The following is a 20,246-nucleotide window of genomic DNA, read 5'->3' on the forward strand; positions in this document are numbered from 1 at the left end:
CTCCGGCCGCCGCCACAAGTGACCCCAGGCTCGCGGCGCGGGGGGAGCTGCCGCCTCGCTGCTCTGTGCTGTGCGGGGAAGAGGGCCCGCCGCGAGCCCCGCAGGAGGGGGCCGGGAGTCAGCGAGGAGATAAATGGGAGAGAGCGGCACGGCGAGCGCCACAGGCAGCGAGCGGCGGCGGGCGGTGCCCCAGGCAGAGCTGCACAGGGGCGGCGGCGGCCCCCAGCGGGCTGCGGCTGGGCTGGGAGCGGGATGGGCTGCGCGCCCAGCATCCACGTCTCGCAGAGCGGCGTGATCTACTGCCGGGACTCGGACGAGTCCACCTCCCCGCACCAGACCGCCGCCCTCTCGCAGGGCACCGCCGCCACCCTGCACGGCCTCTTCGTCAAGACCGACGCGGCCGACTCCATCCCCTCGGTGCTCGCCTACAAGAGCCGCCAGCCGCCGCCCTGCCCGGGCCCGCGCCGCCAGGAGCGCAGGGAGCCCGCGGCCGCCGGCCGGGCCGGGGCGCGCCGCTGCTGCAGCAGCACCGAGGCGGAGACCCAGACCAGCCACGCCAGTGTCAAGGTAAAGGCGGGGCGGCAGGTGCGCCGCGCTCACTGGGCGGGGGCCGAGTGGGGGCTTGCCTGACAGAGCTGCCCTGCTCCGGGGAGCCGGGGACGCGCCGCCCGGCGCTGCGGAGAGCTGCGCCGGGGAGGATGCAGCCGCAGGGACCCGTTGCCTTGGTGCCCAGGGCATCGCTCCAGCAGCAGATGATCCCAGCCCCTGCGGCCGGGCACCGAGTCCGCGCAGAGGCGCTGGCCAAAGCTGGAGCGGCAGCGCTCGGGGCCGCGGGCTGGGGACCCGGGGAGCTCGGTTTTCTCGGCACACTGAGCGCAGCAGTGAGAAGCGGAACGCGCCCCGAATGCACGTGGGCCGCGTGCGCGGACAGTAGCTTTCCGGGGGGTGGGTTGGGTGTATGTCAGCCTTGGGCTCCCTCCAAAAGCGGCTGGATGCATGACACTGGTGGGTGGGTGGGTGTATAGGGCGGGGAGCGAGGCTATTCTGGTTTCCAGGCAGTCTAAGAGCCTGTTTTCCCCATCCCTCTGCTGAATTATTTTAGTAGGACTAATACTCAGTTCTAACACTCCAGCGGGTGCTGGGACAATTTTTATAGTGAGGGGGCTGAGAGCCATTGAACCAAATTGTAACCCCTCTGTATAATGGAAACCACTTCAAGCCAGGGGGTGTGCCAGTACCCTTAGTTCCAGCACCTATGCACTCCACTCCAAACAAACAAACAAAAATCACCCATGTATATACAGTACATAACTGCACAAGTAAGTACATCTTGGACAGACATGACTGTAGTATGGCTAGTACAGAGGTCGGCAACCTTGCAGAGGTGATGTGCTGAGTCTTCATTTATTCACTCTGATTTAAGTTTTCACGTGCCATTTTAACGTTTTTAGAAGGTCTCTTTCTATAATATAGAAACAGACTATTCTTGTATGTGAAGTAAATAAGGTTTTTCAAATGTTTAAGATGCTTCATTTAAAATTAAAATGCAGAGGCCCCCCCCCCCGATGGGTGGCCAGGACCCAGGCAGTGTGAGTGCCACTGAAAATCAGCTTGCATGCTGGCTTCGGCACACATGCCATAGGTTGCCTACCCCTGGGCTAGTAGGTGGTGAAGTAGTTGAACAGATGGGTTTAGTCTATCGGATTTATTCGCTGGAAGTCTATGGCTTGATTCCAGCCATCAGTGGTTATGGTGTGTGTTGCAGCAATGTGCATGCGAAGTGTTACAGGTTAGATGTAGTAGTTAGGAGGCTTATTATGTAATGTAGTTTTGCTGTCTCTCCCCCCCCCCCATTTGTATTTTGTTTGGTTTGATTTTTAGGAATAGCCTTTGATTAATATTAAAGTGGCCTGGCATTTTCTCTTCATAGCCCTGGAGGGTCTGTAGGAATTACTTGTTCATGGTGTCATCACACTCAAAAGGTTGTGATTGGAGACTGTGGAGGTTTGATTGTGATACAGTTTAAATTTAGTTACTTTCTCATGCTGTAATGATGTGACAGTACACAATAACTTAGAAATTAAAAGGACACCATCAACTTAAAAATCATATTTCTGTCTGACGTCTTTTCACTTGAAACACATAAGATTCATATAAGTGAAAGAGATTACAGGGAAAATAATGTCCTGTGGTATACTTACTTGCTGTATACATTTCATAGCATTCTGTATATACTTGGTTTCATTGTTTCCATCATAGAGACGGACTGATCCTGCTCCCTTAAAATGAACAGAAGTTTATTGTTGACTTCAATGGGAACAGGACTGGGGCAATAGCTAGTTAGTCAGTTTCCCCTGTTTGTTGTATGGGTGTTTCACACAGCAACATGGGAGAAAAACATTTTAAAGGATAAGAAAATGTGGTTGTAAAACCTACAAAACATGGGGCAGATACAATTCTCCACACCGCTTTTAACACACGCGCACACATTCTCTCTCTCTCTCTCAAAAAAATGGTGTCTTGGTTTCAAATTGTGTCTTTTTAAAGGGACAATGTTGTTTTAAAAACATATGTTATAAACAAATACATTCCTTTACATATGTTACCAATAACTCTTTTGGCTATTACAAATAAATGTATTTTAAAAATGCAATTTAATTTCCATAATTTATGTTCTGCTTGTTTTTTTACTTTTCTCTCAGCGTGAACAATGAAAATCAGTGAAGTCAGTTTGACTTTTAAGTTCTTGGTTCTGTAATGTTTTGGAGTCAGACACTGCAGATGAATGCTCATTTACTTGAAAACAACTGTTTTCATTGAAACGTTAAAAAAATTAGAATATTTCTGTTTTTAGATTTTATAAAATCTTGTTTTTACAGCATTTAAGTTTTGGGCCAAATTCAAATTTCCCTTTAACTTTTGTCACTATGTTCTATAAAAGTAAGCCAGAGGAATAATGCCCACACTTGTACATATTTTACATTCTGTGACTAAGTGAGATTGGAATTTACAGAATTATTACCCATACAAAACACTGTTCATTTCCGACCTGGTTACAGAGAGAAATTAAAAGCATGATACTGTAGTTCTGTAGTGATAGATACGTAAAACAAATTTAAAGAAAAAATATTCAGAATTTTGGCAAATCATCAGTTAAACAATGGACAGCTGAATATAAACAATCATAATTCTTGGCTCTATATATTATATTATCAGGAATGCAGCATCTCCATTGTGGTCTGAGTTATCTTTAGTGAAAGAAAATAGATTTATTCATATATAGCATTAGTAGGCATGTTAATACTGATGTCTTCATCAAATTCAAGTTTGGATAACTATGTGCTATGTAGTTCTACATACATTTCCATTGCTGTTTCCTCTCTACTTTCTTTCATAAACAGTTGTATAGTGCAGCTCCTGGTTAATGCATTGCTTGCCTGAGGTGGCTACACTTCAGTGGTGGATCATTTGCATATCAGTTTCTTTATAAACACTTTCAAGTTGATCAGTGTAATTGCATTATCACAGTATACAACTGGCATTAAAAGAGAAGTTTACCCACAGTATGTTTTCAGTCCAGTGAAAGGTGACAAAGACTGATTGTTGTTGTTTAAAATGTCCTTGCATAAACTTGATTTACATCCAAATAATCTATAGCTCATTATGAATGAGACAATGATTATAAAAATACATTTCCCCGCTTACTTTTTAACAATGTTCTAGTCTTCATCAGCCTCAAGCATTCAAGTCTGTTAGACAACATTCAGGGTCAGTTCCTGCTCGCCTTGGTCACATGAGCAATAATGAGACTGTACGCTTATATTCTGCTCTTTTCTCTGTAGATCTCAAATGCTTAACAAGGGTGTGTAAGCATTTTATAGATAGGTTAACTGAGACTGAGTTTAACTGACTTACCCATTATCACACAGTGAGTTTGTAGCACAGTTGGAACTAGAACCCAGAACTCCTGACTCCTAGCCTAATGTTCACTCTGGTAGGCTATAGCTGCAATGAGAATACTTCACTAAGGCTTTCTGTAGACTACAAAGTTAGGTTGACATATGTTGCCTTGTGCTGTACATTCAATTTTTGTCTCCTGCCAGCGTAAGCACCCCATTGCAACAATGCAATAACACCACCTCTCTGAACGGTGCTGAGTCACGGTCAACGTACTATGGTTGATGTAGTGTGAGTGTTAACACCATGTTACCTACGTCAACCCTCAGAGTTCTCCAGCAACTGTCCCACAATGCCTGACAGTGACCAATCTGGTTACAACGGTGAACTCCACTGTCCATGGGTCATAGATACTGAAAGCCATCCTCCTCCTCTTTTAAAGCCCCCACATATTTTTAAAATGCTTGTTCCTGATTGTCCAGCTTGATGAGCACACCTTGTGACTCTCCCTGGTTTGCAGCTGCCCGACCGATCATGCAGGCTACATCCTCCAGATGTGCTTTGGCCTGTAGACAGGAGATATTGGATATCTTGGGCCTGTAGGGAGAAGAGGCTGTGCAGGCCCAGCTATGAAGCAGTCGTAAAAACATGGACATCTACAAGCAGATTGCATGGAGGATGCAGGTGAAGGAATATGACGCGGATCAGCAGCAGTGCCGCATGAAGGTGAAGGAACTGCAGCAGATGCACCAGAAGGCTGGGGAGACCAACAGTCAATCTGGTGTGGGTGCCGAGCCACAGACCTGCCACTTTTACGATGGGATACATGCTATACTTGGTAGAAACCCCACCAGGACCCTGCAGAGCACCATGGATACCTCTGAGAAACCCAAGTCAGAGACCCCCTGCCATGAATGGCGAGGAGGAGGATGGGGATATACAACCAGGGAGTCGAGCATTGCCGCAAGCCAGAATCTGTTTTGAGACTCCCCCGCAGTCTAGTCAGTCCCACCATCCAACCATGGGTGAACCCAATGCAGGGGGAGGAATCTCAGGGAAGCGTGTGAATGCATTTCCCATTACAATGTTTTAAATGTACGGGTAGTGCACGACCCCAGTGTAGCAGGACACAGGTAATGAGCAAATTAATGAAAATTTGTACTAGAAGAAGTAGCGGTACAACAAACAGAGGAATTTTGTTATCTGCTTTTTGTTCCCGTGTACAATTAGATGGGGCCATGCAGAGCAGTTTATGTACATAGGGATCTCCCTTGAATCGTCCTGAGAGATCTCAATGAAACTTTCATGGAGATACACTGCAATCCTCTCCCAAAAGTTTCTTGAGATGGCAGCCTTATTTCATCCTCTGCAGACACTTTCCCACATCAGTCTGCGATTTCTTCAGCTGGCACCATTGTGAGGGTAGCAAAGGCACGGAGAGTACAGCCCATGTTGGCATCCTGAAGCCACATGGGCCCATAGGCACCTGTTTACTGCAATGGTGCCAGCTGAAGAAATCTCAGACTGATGTGGGAAAGTGTCTTCTGCAGAGGAAGAAATACTGCAATCCTCTCCCAAAAGTATCAGCCAAAATCACCACCGCCTGTGGAAAATAGTGCCAGTGCTCAGGGCCATTGCCCTGCACTGATGCACGTGGAAATAGGGGCTGAAATTTTATTGTTTCATGCAACCCAACAATTCCCTCCTCATTCCAATCCATGATCCTGCTGGGCCGTTGTCACCATGGCTGGCGCTCTGAGTGGCGGTGTGCACAGGCTCTCCAAAAGCTGAAATGTCAATAAACATGCCTTAAACTTTAGGGGAGCTAGGGAAGGAAGTTCTGAAATGTTCGCTTTCTATTCTGACTATACACTAGTGTGTTTTATCTGTAGCTGCTGCCATTGTGGCCTGGAGGGGTTCCCCTCCACACCCCCTGACCACCTTAGCCAGATAAGAAGGGAGAAAAAAAGAGGATTCAGGAAGAGGTTCTTTGAGATCCTGGAAGCCAGTATTGCATTGGACTGTGAACAGAAGGCCTGGAGGGTGAATATTTCAGACAGGACAAAGAAAGACTGAGGAGTCTGAGAGGGAGATGCATCAGGACATAATGGGGCTTCTCTGGCAGCAAGCAAAAATGGCTGAAGAGTCTTGTTGACCTACAGGTTCAACAATCATAGGCTCGCCTCCTTTTGCAGTCCATAGAGAACTCCATTTTAGCACTTCCCTACTCCCTGCAATTTTCCATGTGACACTGGGGGCCACATCCCTAATCCTCCAACTCCATCCCAGGGGACATTGAGGACAACCACAGCTTCACATGCCTTGCCCTTGAGAGACTTGTTGCTTTATGTGTAGGCAAAATTAACTGAAATGGACATTACTGTTCTTTTCCCTTGTTAGAATCTGTTCCGTTAATTTATTATGGAAGTTTTAATTATATTTGCTTTTCAATTGCACATTGTTTTTTTCCACTGGTTCTGATATGCAATGAAAATCTATTTTTTGGAAAATAATTCCTCTTTATTACTTTGCAACATATGCTGCAGAATGTCTAGCACTAATTAAAAAACACCCACTACTTGTTATTGTTCAGGGCAACAGAACTCATAGAGTCAGCAACAAATACAGTTTAATAATTATAAATGTACAGCAAGTACTGCAAAATTAATGGGTGCATTAACAGACAGTGTTATGTTCATAAATGTATACTAGGCACCACACAATTCCTAACCGCACCCAAAACTTCGGTGCTAGGTAGAACACAGTCTCTCACACTGTATTACTGGGGCTGACTGTTAAAGTGCTCTTTCGAGGTCTCCCTCTCCCATATAGCTCCTAACTGAATTCTTCTAATTGTCTTTGTATTTGGTTGTTCAAACTCAGCAGAAAGCCGTTCCACCTCCTCCCCAGCAGCATTTCCCACCCCCTCCCCCATTGCCTCACAGATAAGTGTCACACAACAGGTAACTCTAAGCTTTGGGATATTTTTCTCACTGAGATCTAATCTAGTGAGTCTCTTGAGTCTACCAAAAGTACATTCAGTTGTCATGTTGCACCTGCTGAGACACTAGTTGAATCTTTCCTTGGTGCTGTCAAGGTGGCTGGTGCACGGCTTCATGATCCAGGATAGCTAGAGGTAGACTGGGTCCCCCAGGGTCACTGTTGGCATTTCAGCATTGCCAGTGGTAATCCGCTGATCAGAAAAGAAAGTCCCTGCTTGCAGCATTCTGAACAGTCCTGTGTTCTTAAAGATGCGAGCATCATGCACCTTCTCTGACCAGCCAATATTGACATAGATGAAACTCCCCTGGTAATCCACCAGTGCTTGCATACTCAGAGAAAAGTAGCTCTTTCTGTTGATATACTCTCTGGCAAGGTGCGCTGTTGGCAAAACAGGGACATCCTTACCATCTGTAGTTTTGGGACCCCACTGCTTCAAATCCATCCATTACATCTGTATGTTACCAGAACCACAGTCCTGCACAACAGAAGATTATTAATAGCCCTACACACTTGCGTGACAATGGCCCCTACTGTGGATTTCCTACTCAGTGGCGGCTCTAGACATTTCGCCGCCCCAAGCATGGCGGCATGTCGCGGGGGTGCTCTGCTGGTCACTGGTCCCGCGATCTGGTGGTCCCGCGGCTTCGGTGGACCTCCCGCAGGTGTGCCTGTAGAGGGTCCACTCGTCCTGCAGCTCCACCGAAGCCATGAGACCAGCGGACACTTCGCAGACACGCGTGCGGGAGGTCCACTGGAGCCACCTGCCGCCCTCCCGGCGACCGGCATGCCGCCCCAAGCACGCACTTGGCGTGCTGGGGCCTGGAGCCGCCCCTGTTCCTACTGACTGGTAGCAATCCAGCATTGCAAGCTTCCACAGTGTGATCACTTGCTTCTCAACTGTCAGTGCAGCTCTCATTCTGGTATCCCTGTGCTGGAGATTTGGGACAAGCTTGGCACACAGATTCAGGAATGTGGCCTTTCACATCCAAAAGTTCTGCGGCCACTGGTTGTCATCTCAAACCTGTTTTATGATGCAATCCCACAAGTCAGTGCTCATTTCTTAGGAATAGAAGCAGGACTCCACCATCTGCAGCTGCTCCGTGAATGCCCCCGACAATCTTGAATTGATTTTCACAATGTCCCACAGCAGTCTGTCCTCTACAAAATTGTCATGTCCCCTGCTGCTGCGGTTCTTCTTGCAGCTGTGCAAATACTGGGGGATAGTTCATCCTGTATTTGCAATGGTCATGACAGTAGTGCAAAGCTGTGCAGGCTCCATGCTTTTGTTAGAGATGGCAGACAACGAAAAGTGCCATGTGAGTTTGTGGGATTTTTAAAAAAAAAGCTGTGAAAATAATACGATTTGGATAGTATATGGGGATGTAGAAAGTTGCATAATGGGAACTTGACCCCTTGCTTCTTGTCACCCTGAATGACTTGTTTCTGCCTCACCATGCATTGCCAGAAGACAGTATGCTGGATGAGGGTGAGTTGCACACCCAAGGATACTCGCCCTTGGTGCACTGCACTGTGTACCAACAGAAGCACTCCTGTTGATTACACACAGCATCTACACAAGGAGACAACAAGGGCATGAGTGATATACCAACTGCAGGGGCTTTACGCTGATGTAACTTTCATCAACTAAAGTTTGTAGTGTAGACATGGCCTAAGTAGACATACATACTTTCCCCTAAAGATTAGTGTTATGTTTTGAAATTCCCATGGCATAAGTGAAGCTTCAGCTTGATATATATTCATATTGATAATACTGCACAAATCTCTAGCACCTTTTCATTTGAGGATATCCAAGCTTTTTACAAATATTAAATAATGACACCAATATCCTGTACATCAGACGGAGAAGGGATCACTTCACCTATCACTCAGATGCAGCCACTTCTAGGTTGTGCACAGCAACATTTCACAACGCTTTATTAAAGAATATCATAAAGTAAAGAATATTAGATCTGGAGGAAAGTTGGCCTTGAGTTAACAACTCAATTCTTATGCAAAGTTCTATGGAAACTTCAGTTACAAGAAGTGGTCAGGTCTTCTATTTTACACCTCATCAGAAGGCACCTCTACTAAGAGATGGCAATATTGTTTAAAAATATCTGTACAAAAGATGATAATGTGAAAAACTGCCCAGTGAAAACTCTCTTGTTCAAACGTTCATTAAAACAGTTGCTTAAGTAAGCTGAAGAAAATAACAAAAGTAGAAGTTTAAAAAATATTTTTGTCAGAAACTCATGTCTATTAGATGTATAAGAGATTATTGCATCCGACGAAGTGGGTATTCACCCACGAAAGCTCATGCTCAGATATGTCTGTTAGTCTATAAGGTGCCACAGGACTCTTTGCTGCTTTTACGAGATTATTACTATACTTGTTAAATAACTGTTTATATTTGCTAATTAGGACTTAACTGTAAAGAAGTTAAAATACATTTACAAATTGCAGATGTTCTAGCAATGTACTTACTTAAAATGTTACTTTAAAAATACTGTATTTCTAAACTATCAAGTGGATAAATTTATTAATTTTTCAGATTTTAAATTAAGTTAATTTTAAATCTAACATTGCTGGCCTAAGGATCAACTTTAAAAGATTCTGCAGTGCATTAGTTTTCTACTGATGCTTTGGTCCTCCTTTCATTTCCATTTGACAGGGAGGAGAGCCAGTAGAATTTCCTTTTCTCCTGCCATTTGTCTTTGTTGTGAACTTTACTCCAGGTTTTTCTTTGCTTCCTTGAGGACAATCACAGCAGAAGCAGCTCTTGATGAAGTCTTCAAATTCTTTGTTAAAAACCTAGAACATTTACTTTTATGAAAACAGCTTATTTGAAGTATGTCCCAGAAAGGGAAAGAAATACAGGAATCCTGTTTTATCAGGCTAGTGACTATGTTAACTTTGCTGAGGAAATTGATTCTCACTGAGCTCCTCAGTGCTCTATGGTCTGTTCACAAAGAAAAAGGAATGAATGAAAAATGTATGAATCTGAGGAGGATAGGGCTATGGAGAGCCTTGAGAAACCTGAGCACCGAGAGAGGTGCTAGGTCCATGTGGCGAGGAGCAGTTCTTCAGGCTTCCTCTTCCTTCTTGGTCCTTCCAAATGGATATGGTATTCTTTGCTTCTGAGACATTCTAACAAGGTCTAACCTGGAGCACAGCCTTGCACCAAGAGAAATATTCAACTCTATAAAGCAACATTTTGCCTGAGATAATTTGAACAAAGAGATTGATAGAGCTCTTAGAAAAGTCTCTTTTCTTTTTCACTATACTGCTGTTCTGATGACTGCTACTCCACTGACAGTATGCAGCTAGAGTTCTCAGAGCACAGAGAGGGCAGATACAGGCGAAAGCCTCCTTGAAGGAGAGATTAATAAGACTGGGACTTTTCAGCTTGGAAAAGAGATGACTAAGGGGAGATATGATAGAGGTCTATAAAATCATGACTGGTATAGAGAATAGATAAGGAAGTGTTGTTTACTGCTACTCATAACATAAGAATTAGGGGTCACCAAATGAAATTAATAAGCAGCAAATAAAACAAATAAAAAGAATTATTTCTTCACACAACACACAGTCAACCAGTGGCACTCCCTGCCAGAGGATGTTGTGAAGGCCAAGACCATAACAGGGTTCAAAAAAGAACTAGATAAATTAATGGAGGCTAGTCCATTAATGACTATTAGCCAGGCTGGGCAGGAATGGCGTTCCTAACCTCTGTTTGCCAGAAGCTGGGAATGAGTGACAGGGGATGGATCACTTGATGATTACCTGTTCTGTTCATTCCCTCTAGGGCACCTGGCACTGGCCACTGTCGGAAGATAGGATACTGAGCTAGATGGAACATTGGTGTGACCCAGTAGGGCCATTATGTTCTTCTGAAGGTGAAATCTGAGTCACTCAAGACAGCCATTTGTAGAAGCAACCTCCTTCTTCCATGATGTAATGCAACATGGAATCATGGTTTCACCATTAAGTATGGTCTGTAATGGCCTGACAGTCCTCTTGACAGTGCCCTTGGATATCAAAGGTATCAGCAGCATTCTTGGAATAAACTGAAAAATGATGGTAACACAAGCAGTGTTACAATCCTGAGCCTGAGAGACATAGGATAGCAATCTTCTTAGAGCTGCTGTATTATCAGACTTGGCCTGAACAATTCTAAGCATGTAGGGGACACCAAATAGCCCAGGGAAAACAGTCTTGTCATAAGCCCAGACTTCAAATCTGTAACCATTTTCTTCTATAAATGAGTTCAGTAAGAAAGGCTTTGCACAGATTTTGCTCTCGTATACCAGACTTCATGTGACATAGGTTAATTCCAAAAAATACTGTAGTTACTGTTCTCAGATGCTACCAGGGTGGTGCTCTGCTCTGTTCAATGTTGGTATAAATTGGCTGCGTGTGTGTGTTCCTCTGTGTGCTGGCCCCGCTCTGCTCAGATCGCTGACACAGCGGATCCTGAGGGAACCCCCAATGACCACAGACTTGAGTAAGGTACAAAGGCACGTCGGCCAGGTTTATTGCCTTTAGAGATACACAGTCTCCAGCTCCCGGGCAAACGAAGTCCAAGGTGCTGCTAAGGTGCTCCCTTGACAATGGACTCAGCTCAGTCAGTGGCAGGACTTTCCACTTCCCCCTAGGTTGGACAAAGACACAGCCCCAGGGATGCATTCTAAAACACAGGTACAAACAAGTTACACATCACGTCTGACATATTGAGGTGCAACCCCTCTACGTAGCAAGGTACAACCCCACTACGTAGCACATTGTACATGTTGGTTCGAACAAAACAACTGTATCCATCATATTACGCTTTTGGCCTTGTCATTGGGATAGGTCAACCTGTTCCTTGTTATCTGTGTGGAATGTGCAAGTATTGGAGTGTTCTGATATGTTGTGTTCAGTACCTTTTAGGTATGTATCTTCTTGCAGCATCAGCCCTTTCCTTGCCAGCTTCTGTGAGCAGGGCCTGCCTCTGGCTCACAGCTTAGCTTTTTGCTTTATGTTAGCAAAGTCTTGACCGTTACTTTTGTTCAGGCCTCAGGCCTCATACTGGGCCTCTGATAAGGGTTTATGTTTCAGGGCCTCATCTTACTAAAGTTACTGTGAGAAGCAACACTAGACAGGAAAGTCTGTGGCTGGAAGCCCTGTTATGGAATGGATAAAACAGTATCTCAAGGCAATACAAACCAGACACTTAACAAGAAAACAACCTCCTGGCAGACAGACTTAATTAGTATCCAATCCAACACCTAAACATCTAAGAAGGGTTCAAAAGGGATGACCAGTGAAAGGGGATGACTAACTGCCATGGACTATGTTTAACTCAGGATAGATATTTTACTTCAGCCACTATCTACTGCATTTTAGACTGGCTTTAGTTTTTGGTACAGTCAAGGCAGAAGTGGCATCTCTCCCCAATAGCCTAGAATTTTTATGAGGGAAATTAAACAAAGATCTTTCCTGCTGATCCCTTGAAGTTCAAGTGTGAGCTCTGGGAGCCCTTAGGGGAAGAGTGAAGGGTGTACAGATTGGGTCTCAGCTGATAGATTAAATATTGCTCCATGGCAAGCAGAGTGTGCAGAGTCTCTTTGCATGTTCTCTCTGTAGTATGCTGTGCCGTGCAATTCTGCTGCAGTTTGAACCTTGCAAACCTGCAAAATAAAGAACCATTATTTCTCCCTATAGGAATACTAGTTGAGTTTCATCCGTCACAAAATTATGTACTAAGAATGCAGAAATAGATATTCTTATTCTTAAACCATTACTAGCTTTATTATCTGTCAGTTGGAGATGAAAGGAGAAGCATCTCAGTAGTCACATAATGATAGATTAGGATATAGAAGGCTTATTAACAGGTAAGCATTGTCAATTGGAATTTGGGATTGATTCTGAGCTCTAAAAATGAAATTATCTACATGTTCAGTTTTGCATTTTCTGAATATAAAATTGTAAAAAAACCTTTCTTTTAACAATGCTTTTTGGTTTACTGTACTGTACCGCATTTGATATAAGTGTTGCTGGTGATGAAAGTGGTAAACATCTGGTTCGCTTTTCTATCTGCAAGAAAGATGCTAAGAACAATATGTGAAAGAAATGGGGAGGGAGACAATGGAAGTAACTTGTAGGAAGGGCTTTAGAGAAACATTGGTGAAAAAGCCTGATCCTAAGACCACTGGAGTCAATATCTTCACTTCAACCAGTCAAATCTAGCCCTGCTTTCTTTGGTACGTTAAACCTGTACGATTTTATTGGATTTCTCTTTAATATGTGTGTAATTTTTCCTAAATCATTTTTAGTGAAGAATAGATTAAAGGTGTTTTTTTTTTACCTCTGTGTACCGGTGTGGTTGCTAAGAAATAATATGTGAAGTGTTTCAGAGTGCAGCAGAATCAACTCTTTTTCTGAAGTGTTGTCATGGTGACTAAAAGCAATATTTTTTGGACTTTAAAAAATAAAATAAGCTAAGGATAGCAGAATTATAATTTTAAAAAGTCCTGTAACAACCTTGTTGGATGTTAAAATAGATGCATTATAATTAAATGTGTGAAGATCTGAAGTACAGTTTAATGTGTATTGAAAAAACACTTTTGTGGGGAGGGGAATGACTTTGTAATGATGAAAACTAGATATTGGTTTACACTTTGAGCTGGGAGGAGTGCTTGCCATCTTGAAGCAACATACTCATACTAGCTGTTATCCAGCTAATGTGCTAAAAGTAGAATGTAGCCAGAATAGTGTGCATACACACCTAGGATCTCTGGCATGCACTCAGGGCAGCTAGCTCCTCCTTCCACTTGCACTGCCATCACTATGCTGTATTTTTAGCATGCTTTCTTGAAGAGAGCTAGCACGAGTATGTCTCCTTGATCTGGGAATCACACCCCGAGCTTGACATGTAGACATACCTAAGTGTTTGACTTTGTGGTATATAGTTGTCTTCCATTCAGCCAGAGTTTAGTAATCACCTTGTTACCCCAATAACTCATTGGTTTTGCAATCTAATAATAGCTTCAGTTGTCATCTGGTGGAAACATCATCTTCATGCATAGAGGTAACTAAAGTTGGGTGATTTGTTAAGGGGATTTTTAGTTTTCCGTCTCAAGGTGACTAGTTCAAATGTGGCCCAGACTGATAGTGACTGCCTGTAATTAAGGCCCTGTCATGTTCAGTTTTTACCAATTTTTACTGAATAATTCCCAGGTTTTACAAAAGCTATTGTTCAGTTCTTACTGATTTTCACCTGAACTTTGGAAGTCCTGGAACTTCCCAGACCCAACTTCCTACTCTAAAAGGAGAGATGGCGGCTTGGTAACTTGTGCCACAGGCTGCTGAAGATCCATCCCTCTCTCCTCATAGGGCCTCTCATTGGGAGGTGCTCATTTACATGAACTATCACCACACCTTAAAATATTCTGTTACTCTGGATGCATAAAGTTTGGGTAGGTTTTTTTTTATATTTGTGGTGGGAGGAAGGGAGCTCTGTACAGCAGGATCTCATTTCTCCTGAATAGGCTGATGTGCTGCACAGCCTTTTGGAGTCTAGGTAGCCTGTAAACCCATAACTGTTTTTTGCAGGATAGAGCTATTAGTCCCTGGTGTACAAGCATTTTCTCCTTGCAGTTCAACTGTTATCTGTCTGGCCTATTCACTGATCTAGTCGACTGCTGCAGAGGAGCATGTGGATTGGACACAGACTTCTCTTAGGGGAGAGTCTGATGATAGGGTATCTCCAGGTTATAGTCATGTAACCCTTCTGCCCCTCTGAGTTGGCAGCAACAAGGGCCGGGTTCAGTATCCAAAGGTTCTGTTTCAATAACACAATGCATAGCCGGCTCGAGCCCCCACCCAGTGACCTGGGACACTTATATACCACCCCCCCCAGGCGCCTGTAGGAGGCAATACTTCCCCTCTCGCAAGCACAGAGTCTGAGTGTAGCAAAATCCTTTTAATAAAGGAGGGAAACAATGTGGCATCCCATTGCAGAAACATTACAAACAGGATTATAACACAAACCATAAGCAAAAACCTACCTCCAAGTACATTTGGCAATGTCCTTTCCCCCTTAGGGTCTTAAGTCCAATCACCCCACAGTCCAGCATCCCAAAAGTCTCTGGTCAGTGCCACCCCAGAATTCAAAAGTTTATCTGCAGAGTTTTACCCCCCAAGCCTGGGTGGAAATGGGGGGGGGGCCCACACAGGGTGTTAAGGGGCACCTTACGTGGGCCAGGGCCAACTGCTCCACCTCTCTGTGGAGTTCTGCTGCAGCCTTCACCACGACCAGCTCCACTACACCAGCTGTGCCCCTCTTCCAGCTGACCCATGAGCCACACCAGCCATCCCTGCAAACCGCTGCACTCTGCTCACTGTTCCATGGGCTGCTCCAACATGCTGCAAACTGCTCTGCTCTGCCAGTCGCTTAGCAATAGGTCTTCAGGCTCCCCCACTAGTTAACACAGCACTCAGTGATTTCAGCTCGTAGTAGGGGAGCCCCAGTGCTGGTGCACCATTGGCCCAACATGAATTCAGCTCAGCTGTCTCTAGATGGACTCCTAATGGAATCAAAATTAGCTCTACTCTTTAACAGTGGAGAGAGGAGGATGTGCAATTGGTGTTCCAGGCCCTCAAAAGGGGCTCAGACTATCAGGTACACACACCAGTTCCCAACCTCTCTCAATTCACTGGGTTGTGGAACCCATGTCCCTTGTCTGACGAGTACTACTTAATTGAGGTTGAGTCATCTCCGTCATAAAGCAGTCTCATAGTTCCTCATTCACATAATCAGGGTGACAACACTTTATTCCTCCTGCCCCAAATAACAAAGAAATTGGGGATCCCAGAGCTGTCAAAATAACCATCCCAGGCTGCCGTGGGCTATGCTAGGCGGGGTGGGTGTGCCAATGCAAATACCTGAAATTCCTTTCCACACTCCCTGAAATTCTTTCCACACTGCCCATAATTCACCACCAGATGTCAGGGTAGAGCTCATCCTGACTCTGCTTACAATCAGGAACAGAGGACGGAAGAGGATAATGTAAGGGCCAGATCAGATGGTAAACAGTCACATAAAAAAGAATCTGGCACATCAGAAAAGGGCAGACAAATAAACAGGGACAAGTTTTTAAAGTGCTTGTACACAAATGCTAGAAGTCTAAATAATAAGATGGGTGAACTAGAGTGCCTTGTGATAAAGGAGGATATTGATATAATAGGCATCACAGAAACCTGGTGGACTGAGAGCAATCAATGGGACACAGTCATTCCGGGGTACAAAAATATATCGGAAGGACAGAACAGGTCGTGCAGGGGGAGGAGTGGCATTATATGTGAAAGAAAATGTAGATTCAAATGAAGTAAAAATCTTAAGCGAATCCACATGTTCCATAGAATTGCTATGGATAGAAATGTCATGCTCTAATAAAAATATAACATTAGGGATCTATTATTGACCACCTGACCAGGACAGTAAAAGTGATGATGAAATGCTAAGGGAAATTAGAAATGCTATCAAAATTAAGAACCCAGTAATAGTGGGGGATTTCAATTATCCCCATACTGACTGGGAACATTTCACTTCAGGACGAAACGCAGAGAAAAATTTCTCGATACTTTAAATGACTGCTTCATGGAGCAGCTGGTACGGGAACCCACAAGGGGAGAGACAACTCTAGATTTAATCCTGAGTGGAGCGCAGGAGCTGGTCCAAGAGGTAACTATAGCAGGACCGCTTGCAAATAGTGACCATAATATAATAACATTTAACATCCCTGTGGCGGGAAGAACACCTCAACAGCCCAACACTGTGGCATTTAATTTCAAAAGAGAGAACTATACAAAAATGAGGGGGTTAGTTAAACAAAAGTTAAAAGGTACAGTGGCTAAAGTGAAATCCCTGCAAGTTGCATGGGCCCTTTTTAAAGACACTATAATAGAGGCCCAACTACAATGTATTCCCCAAATTAAGAAAAACAGTAAAAGAACTAAAAAAGAGCCACCGTGGCTTAACAACCATGTAGAAGAAGCAGTAAGAGAGAAAAAGACTTCCTTTAAAAAGTGGAAGTCAAATCCTAGTGAGGCAAATAGAAAGGAACACAAACACTGCCAGCTTAAGTGCAAGAGTATAATAAGAAAAGCGAAAGAGGAGTTTGAAGAACGGCTAGCCAAAAACTCCAAAGGTAATAACAAAATTTTTTTAAGTACATCAGAAGCAGGAAGCCTGCTAAACTACCAGTGGGGCCCCTTGACGATTGAAATACAAAAGGAGTTCTTAAAGACAATAAAGTCATTGCAGAGAAACTAAATGGATTCTTTGCTTCAGTCTTCACGGCTGAGGATGTTAGGGAGATTCCCAAACCTGAGCCAGCTTTTGTAGATGACAAATCTGAGGAACTGTCACAGATTGAACTGTCACTAGAGGAGGTTTTGGAATTAATTGATAAACTCAACATTAACAAGTCACCAGGACCAGATGGCATTCATCCAAGAGTTCTGAAAGAACTCAAATGTGAAGTTGCAGAACTATTAACTAAGGTTTGTAACCTGTCCTTTAAATCGGCTTTGGTACCCAGTGACTGGAAGTTATCTAATGTAACGCCAATATTTAAAAAGGGCTCTAGAGGTGATCCCGGCAATTACAGACCGGTAAGTCTAACGTCGGTACCAGGCAAATTAGTTGAAACAATAGTTAAGATTAAATTGTCAGACACATAGAAAAACATAACTGTTGAGCAATAGTCAACATGGTTTCTGTAAAGGGAAATCGTGTTTTACTAATCTATTAGAGTTCTTTGAAGGGGTCAAAAAACATGTGGACAAGGGGGAATCCAGTGGACATAGTGTACTTAGATTTCCAGAAAGCCTTTAACAAGGTCCCTCACCAAAGGCTCTTACGTAAATTAAGCTGTCATGGGATAAAAGGGAAGGTCCTTTCATGGACTGAGAACTGGTTAAAAGACAGGGAACAAAAGGGTAGGAATTAATGGTAAATTCTCAGAATGGAGAGGAGTAAGTAGTGGTGTTCCCCAAGGGTCAGTCCTAGGACCAATCCTATTCAATTTATTCATAAATGATCTGGAGAAAGGGGTAAACAGTGAGTTGCAAAGTTTGCAGATGATACTAAACTACTCAAGATAGTTAAGACCAAAGCAGACTGTGAAGAACTTCAAAAAGATCTCACAAAACTAAGTGATTGGGCAACAAAATGGCAAATGAAATTTAATGTGGATAAATGTAAAGTAATGCACATTGGAAAAAATAACCCCAACTATACATACAATATGATGGGGGCTAATTTAGCTACAACGAGTCAGGAAAAAGATCTTGGAGTCATCGTGGACAGTTCTCTGAAGATGTCCACGCAGTGCACAGAGGCGGTCAAAAAAGCAAACAGGATATTAGGAATCATTAAAAAGGGGATAGAGAATAAGACTGAGAATATATTATTGCCCTTATATAAATCCATGGTACGCCCACATCTCGAATACTGTGTACAGATGTGGTCTCCTCACCTCAAAAAAGATATTCTAGCACTAGAAACGGTTCAGAAAAGGGCAACTAAAATGATTAGGGGTTTGGAGAGTTTCCCATACGAGGAAAGATTAAAGAGGCTAGGCCTCTTCAGCTTGGAAAAGAGGAGAGTAAGGGGGGTTATGATAGAGTTATATAAAATCATGAGTGATATGGAGAAAGTGAATAAGGAAAAGTTATTTACTTATTCCCATAATATAAGAACTAGGGGTCATCAAATGAAATTAATAGGTAGCAGGTTTAAAACAAATAAAAAGAAGTTCTTTTTCACACAGCGCACAGTCAACTTGTGGAACTCTTTACCTGAGGAGGTTGTGAAGGCTGGGAATATAACAATGTTTAAAAGGGAACTGGATAAATTCATGGTGGCTAAGTCCAAAAATGGCTATTAGCCAAGAAGGGTAAAGAAAGGTGTCCCTAGCCTCTGTTCACCAGAGGATGGAGATGGATGGCAAGAGAGAGATCACTTGATCATTGCCTGTTAGGTTCACTCCCTCTGGGGCACCTGGCATTGGCCACTGTCGGTAGACAGATACTGGGCTAGATGGACCTTTGGTCTGACCCGGTATGGCTGTTCTTATGTTCTTAGCCTTTAGCCCCCAAATATTTATAGACCTTTTTCTCACCCACATGATCAGTTACAACAGAACACAATGTACTAGAGTTGTACTATTTCTTTAGACTCCCATCTTCATTTACATCCCTGTGAATAGGGAGTTATTTTGGAGAATCATTGAAATACATCAGTACATATCTACTCACCCACTTGCTGCCAAGTATTTTATATTCTGAATGCAGGAAAGGCAGAGCTTCAGTTGTTCCCAAAAACATTTCAGTTTAATGATGACTGTGCTCATTAATAGTGCCTCAGTGCAGAGCTCTTAAATATTAAATTACTTCACTCTTAAAACACACAGAATCCATTTTTAATGAAATTGTAATTAATTGATGCATTCCATGACTTCCCAAAACTAATTCCCTGGGTTCATGGCCACTGAGGGGCAACTGCTGCACCCCTGCACTCTGGGCACAAAATATCCCGATGACACTGGAACCAGCATGACTCCACAGCATGCGGGGGGTGAGGGTGGGTGGGGCTGTGGAGTACAGGATTCCAGGAGGAGCATACCATCTGCTCTGCATAGTTCTGTGTTAGATTACTGGGACTGAGTATATAGAGTATTTGTGTGTGCCAGGCAGGCTGGAGGAGGGAATAGCAGATCCACTACACTCCAATTGCCACCATGGAGCTGTTCTACAGCTAATTTGTGGCCAGTTGGGAGCCATTATTTCCTGTCTCTGGCCTTCATGGGTCTACCCAGTGCACAGCCCAAAATATGTACAGAAGCCAGCATTTGACTCCAAATACTTAGAAATTGTGGTGATTTTAGTCAGTCGCTCGGCTCTGCACTTACAGAGTATTAATGTTTTTTTTCCCTCCCAGGGACAACAAAAATAGCATAGCTTACTCCTACTCGTTCATGACAGGCTTATGTATTTCTTAGGACAAACTGTGCTCTCAGCCAGTGTGCACACATCAGTGTGATTCATTCCTTTGCAACTACAATTTGTTTGTAACTTGTTTTTTCAGACCTGATTCTCCTCTCACACTGGTTTAAGCCTGGAGTAGCTCCACTGAAGTCATTGCAGTTATACCAGTGTAGCAATCATGTAAGTGAATGTAGAATCAAGCCCCTGGTTTCAAAAAGATGGTTTTGAATCTCCTTCCTCTGTTGTTAGCTCAGTCAGTTGGGAATTATGTGGGAGACTTTCCCCCTCGCTCTTTGTTGATCTAGGAGCCTCTC

General features: G+C 43.8%; 1 protein-coding gene across 1 annotated transcript in view; it reads left to right on the forward strand.

The window, feature by feature from the left end:
* The first annotated feature begins 252 nt into the window (after positions 1-252).
* The window catches only part of PDE8B (phosphodiesterase 8B), a 163,576-nt gene continuing 143,582 nt past the window's right edge, over positions 253-20,246 (forward strand). Inside the window, exon 1 of the mRNA XM_030566063.1 lies at positions 253-567. Coding sequence (XP_030421923.1) covers positions 253-567 — 315 coding nt within the window. The remainder of the gene's footprint in view (positions 568-20,246) is intronic.

The sequence above is a fragment of the Gopherus evgoodei genome, chromosome 6 (genome assembly GCF_007399415.2).
Source record: "Gopherus evgoodei ecotype Sinaloan lineage chromosome 6, rGopEvg1_v1.p, whole genome shotgun sequence".
Taxonomy (NCBI): Eukaryota; Metazoa; Chordata; order Testudines; family Testudinidae; genus Gopherus; species Gopherus evgoodei.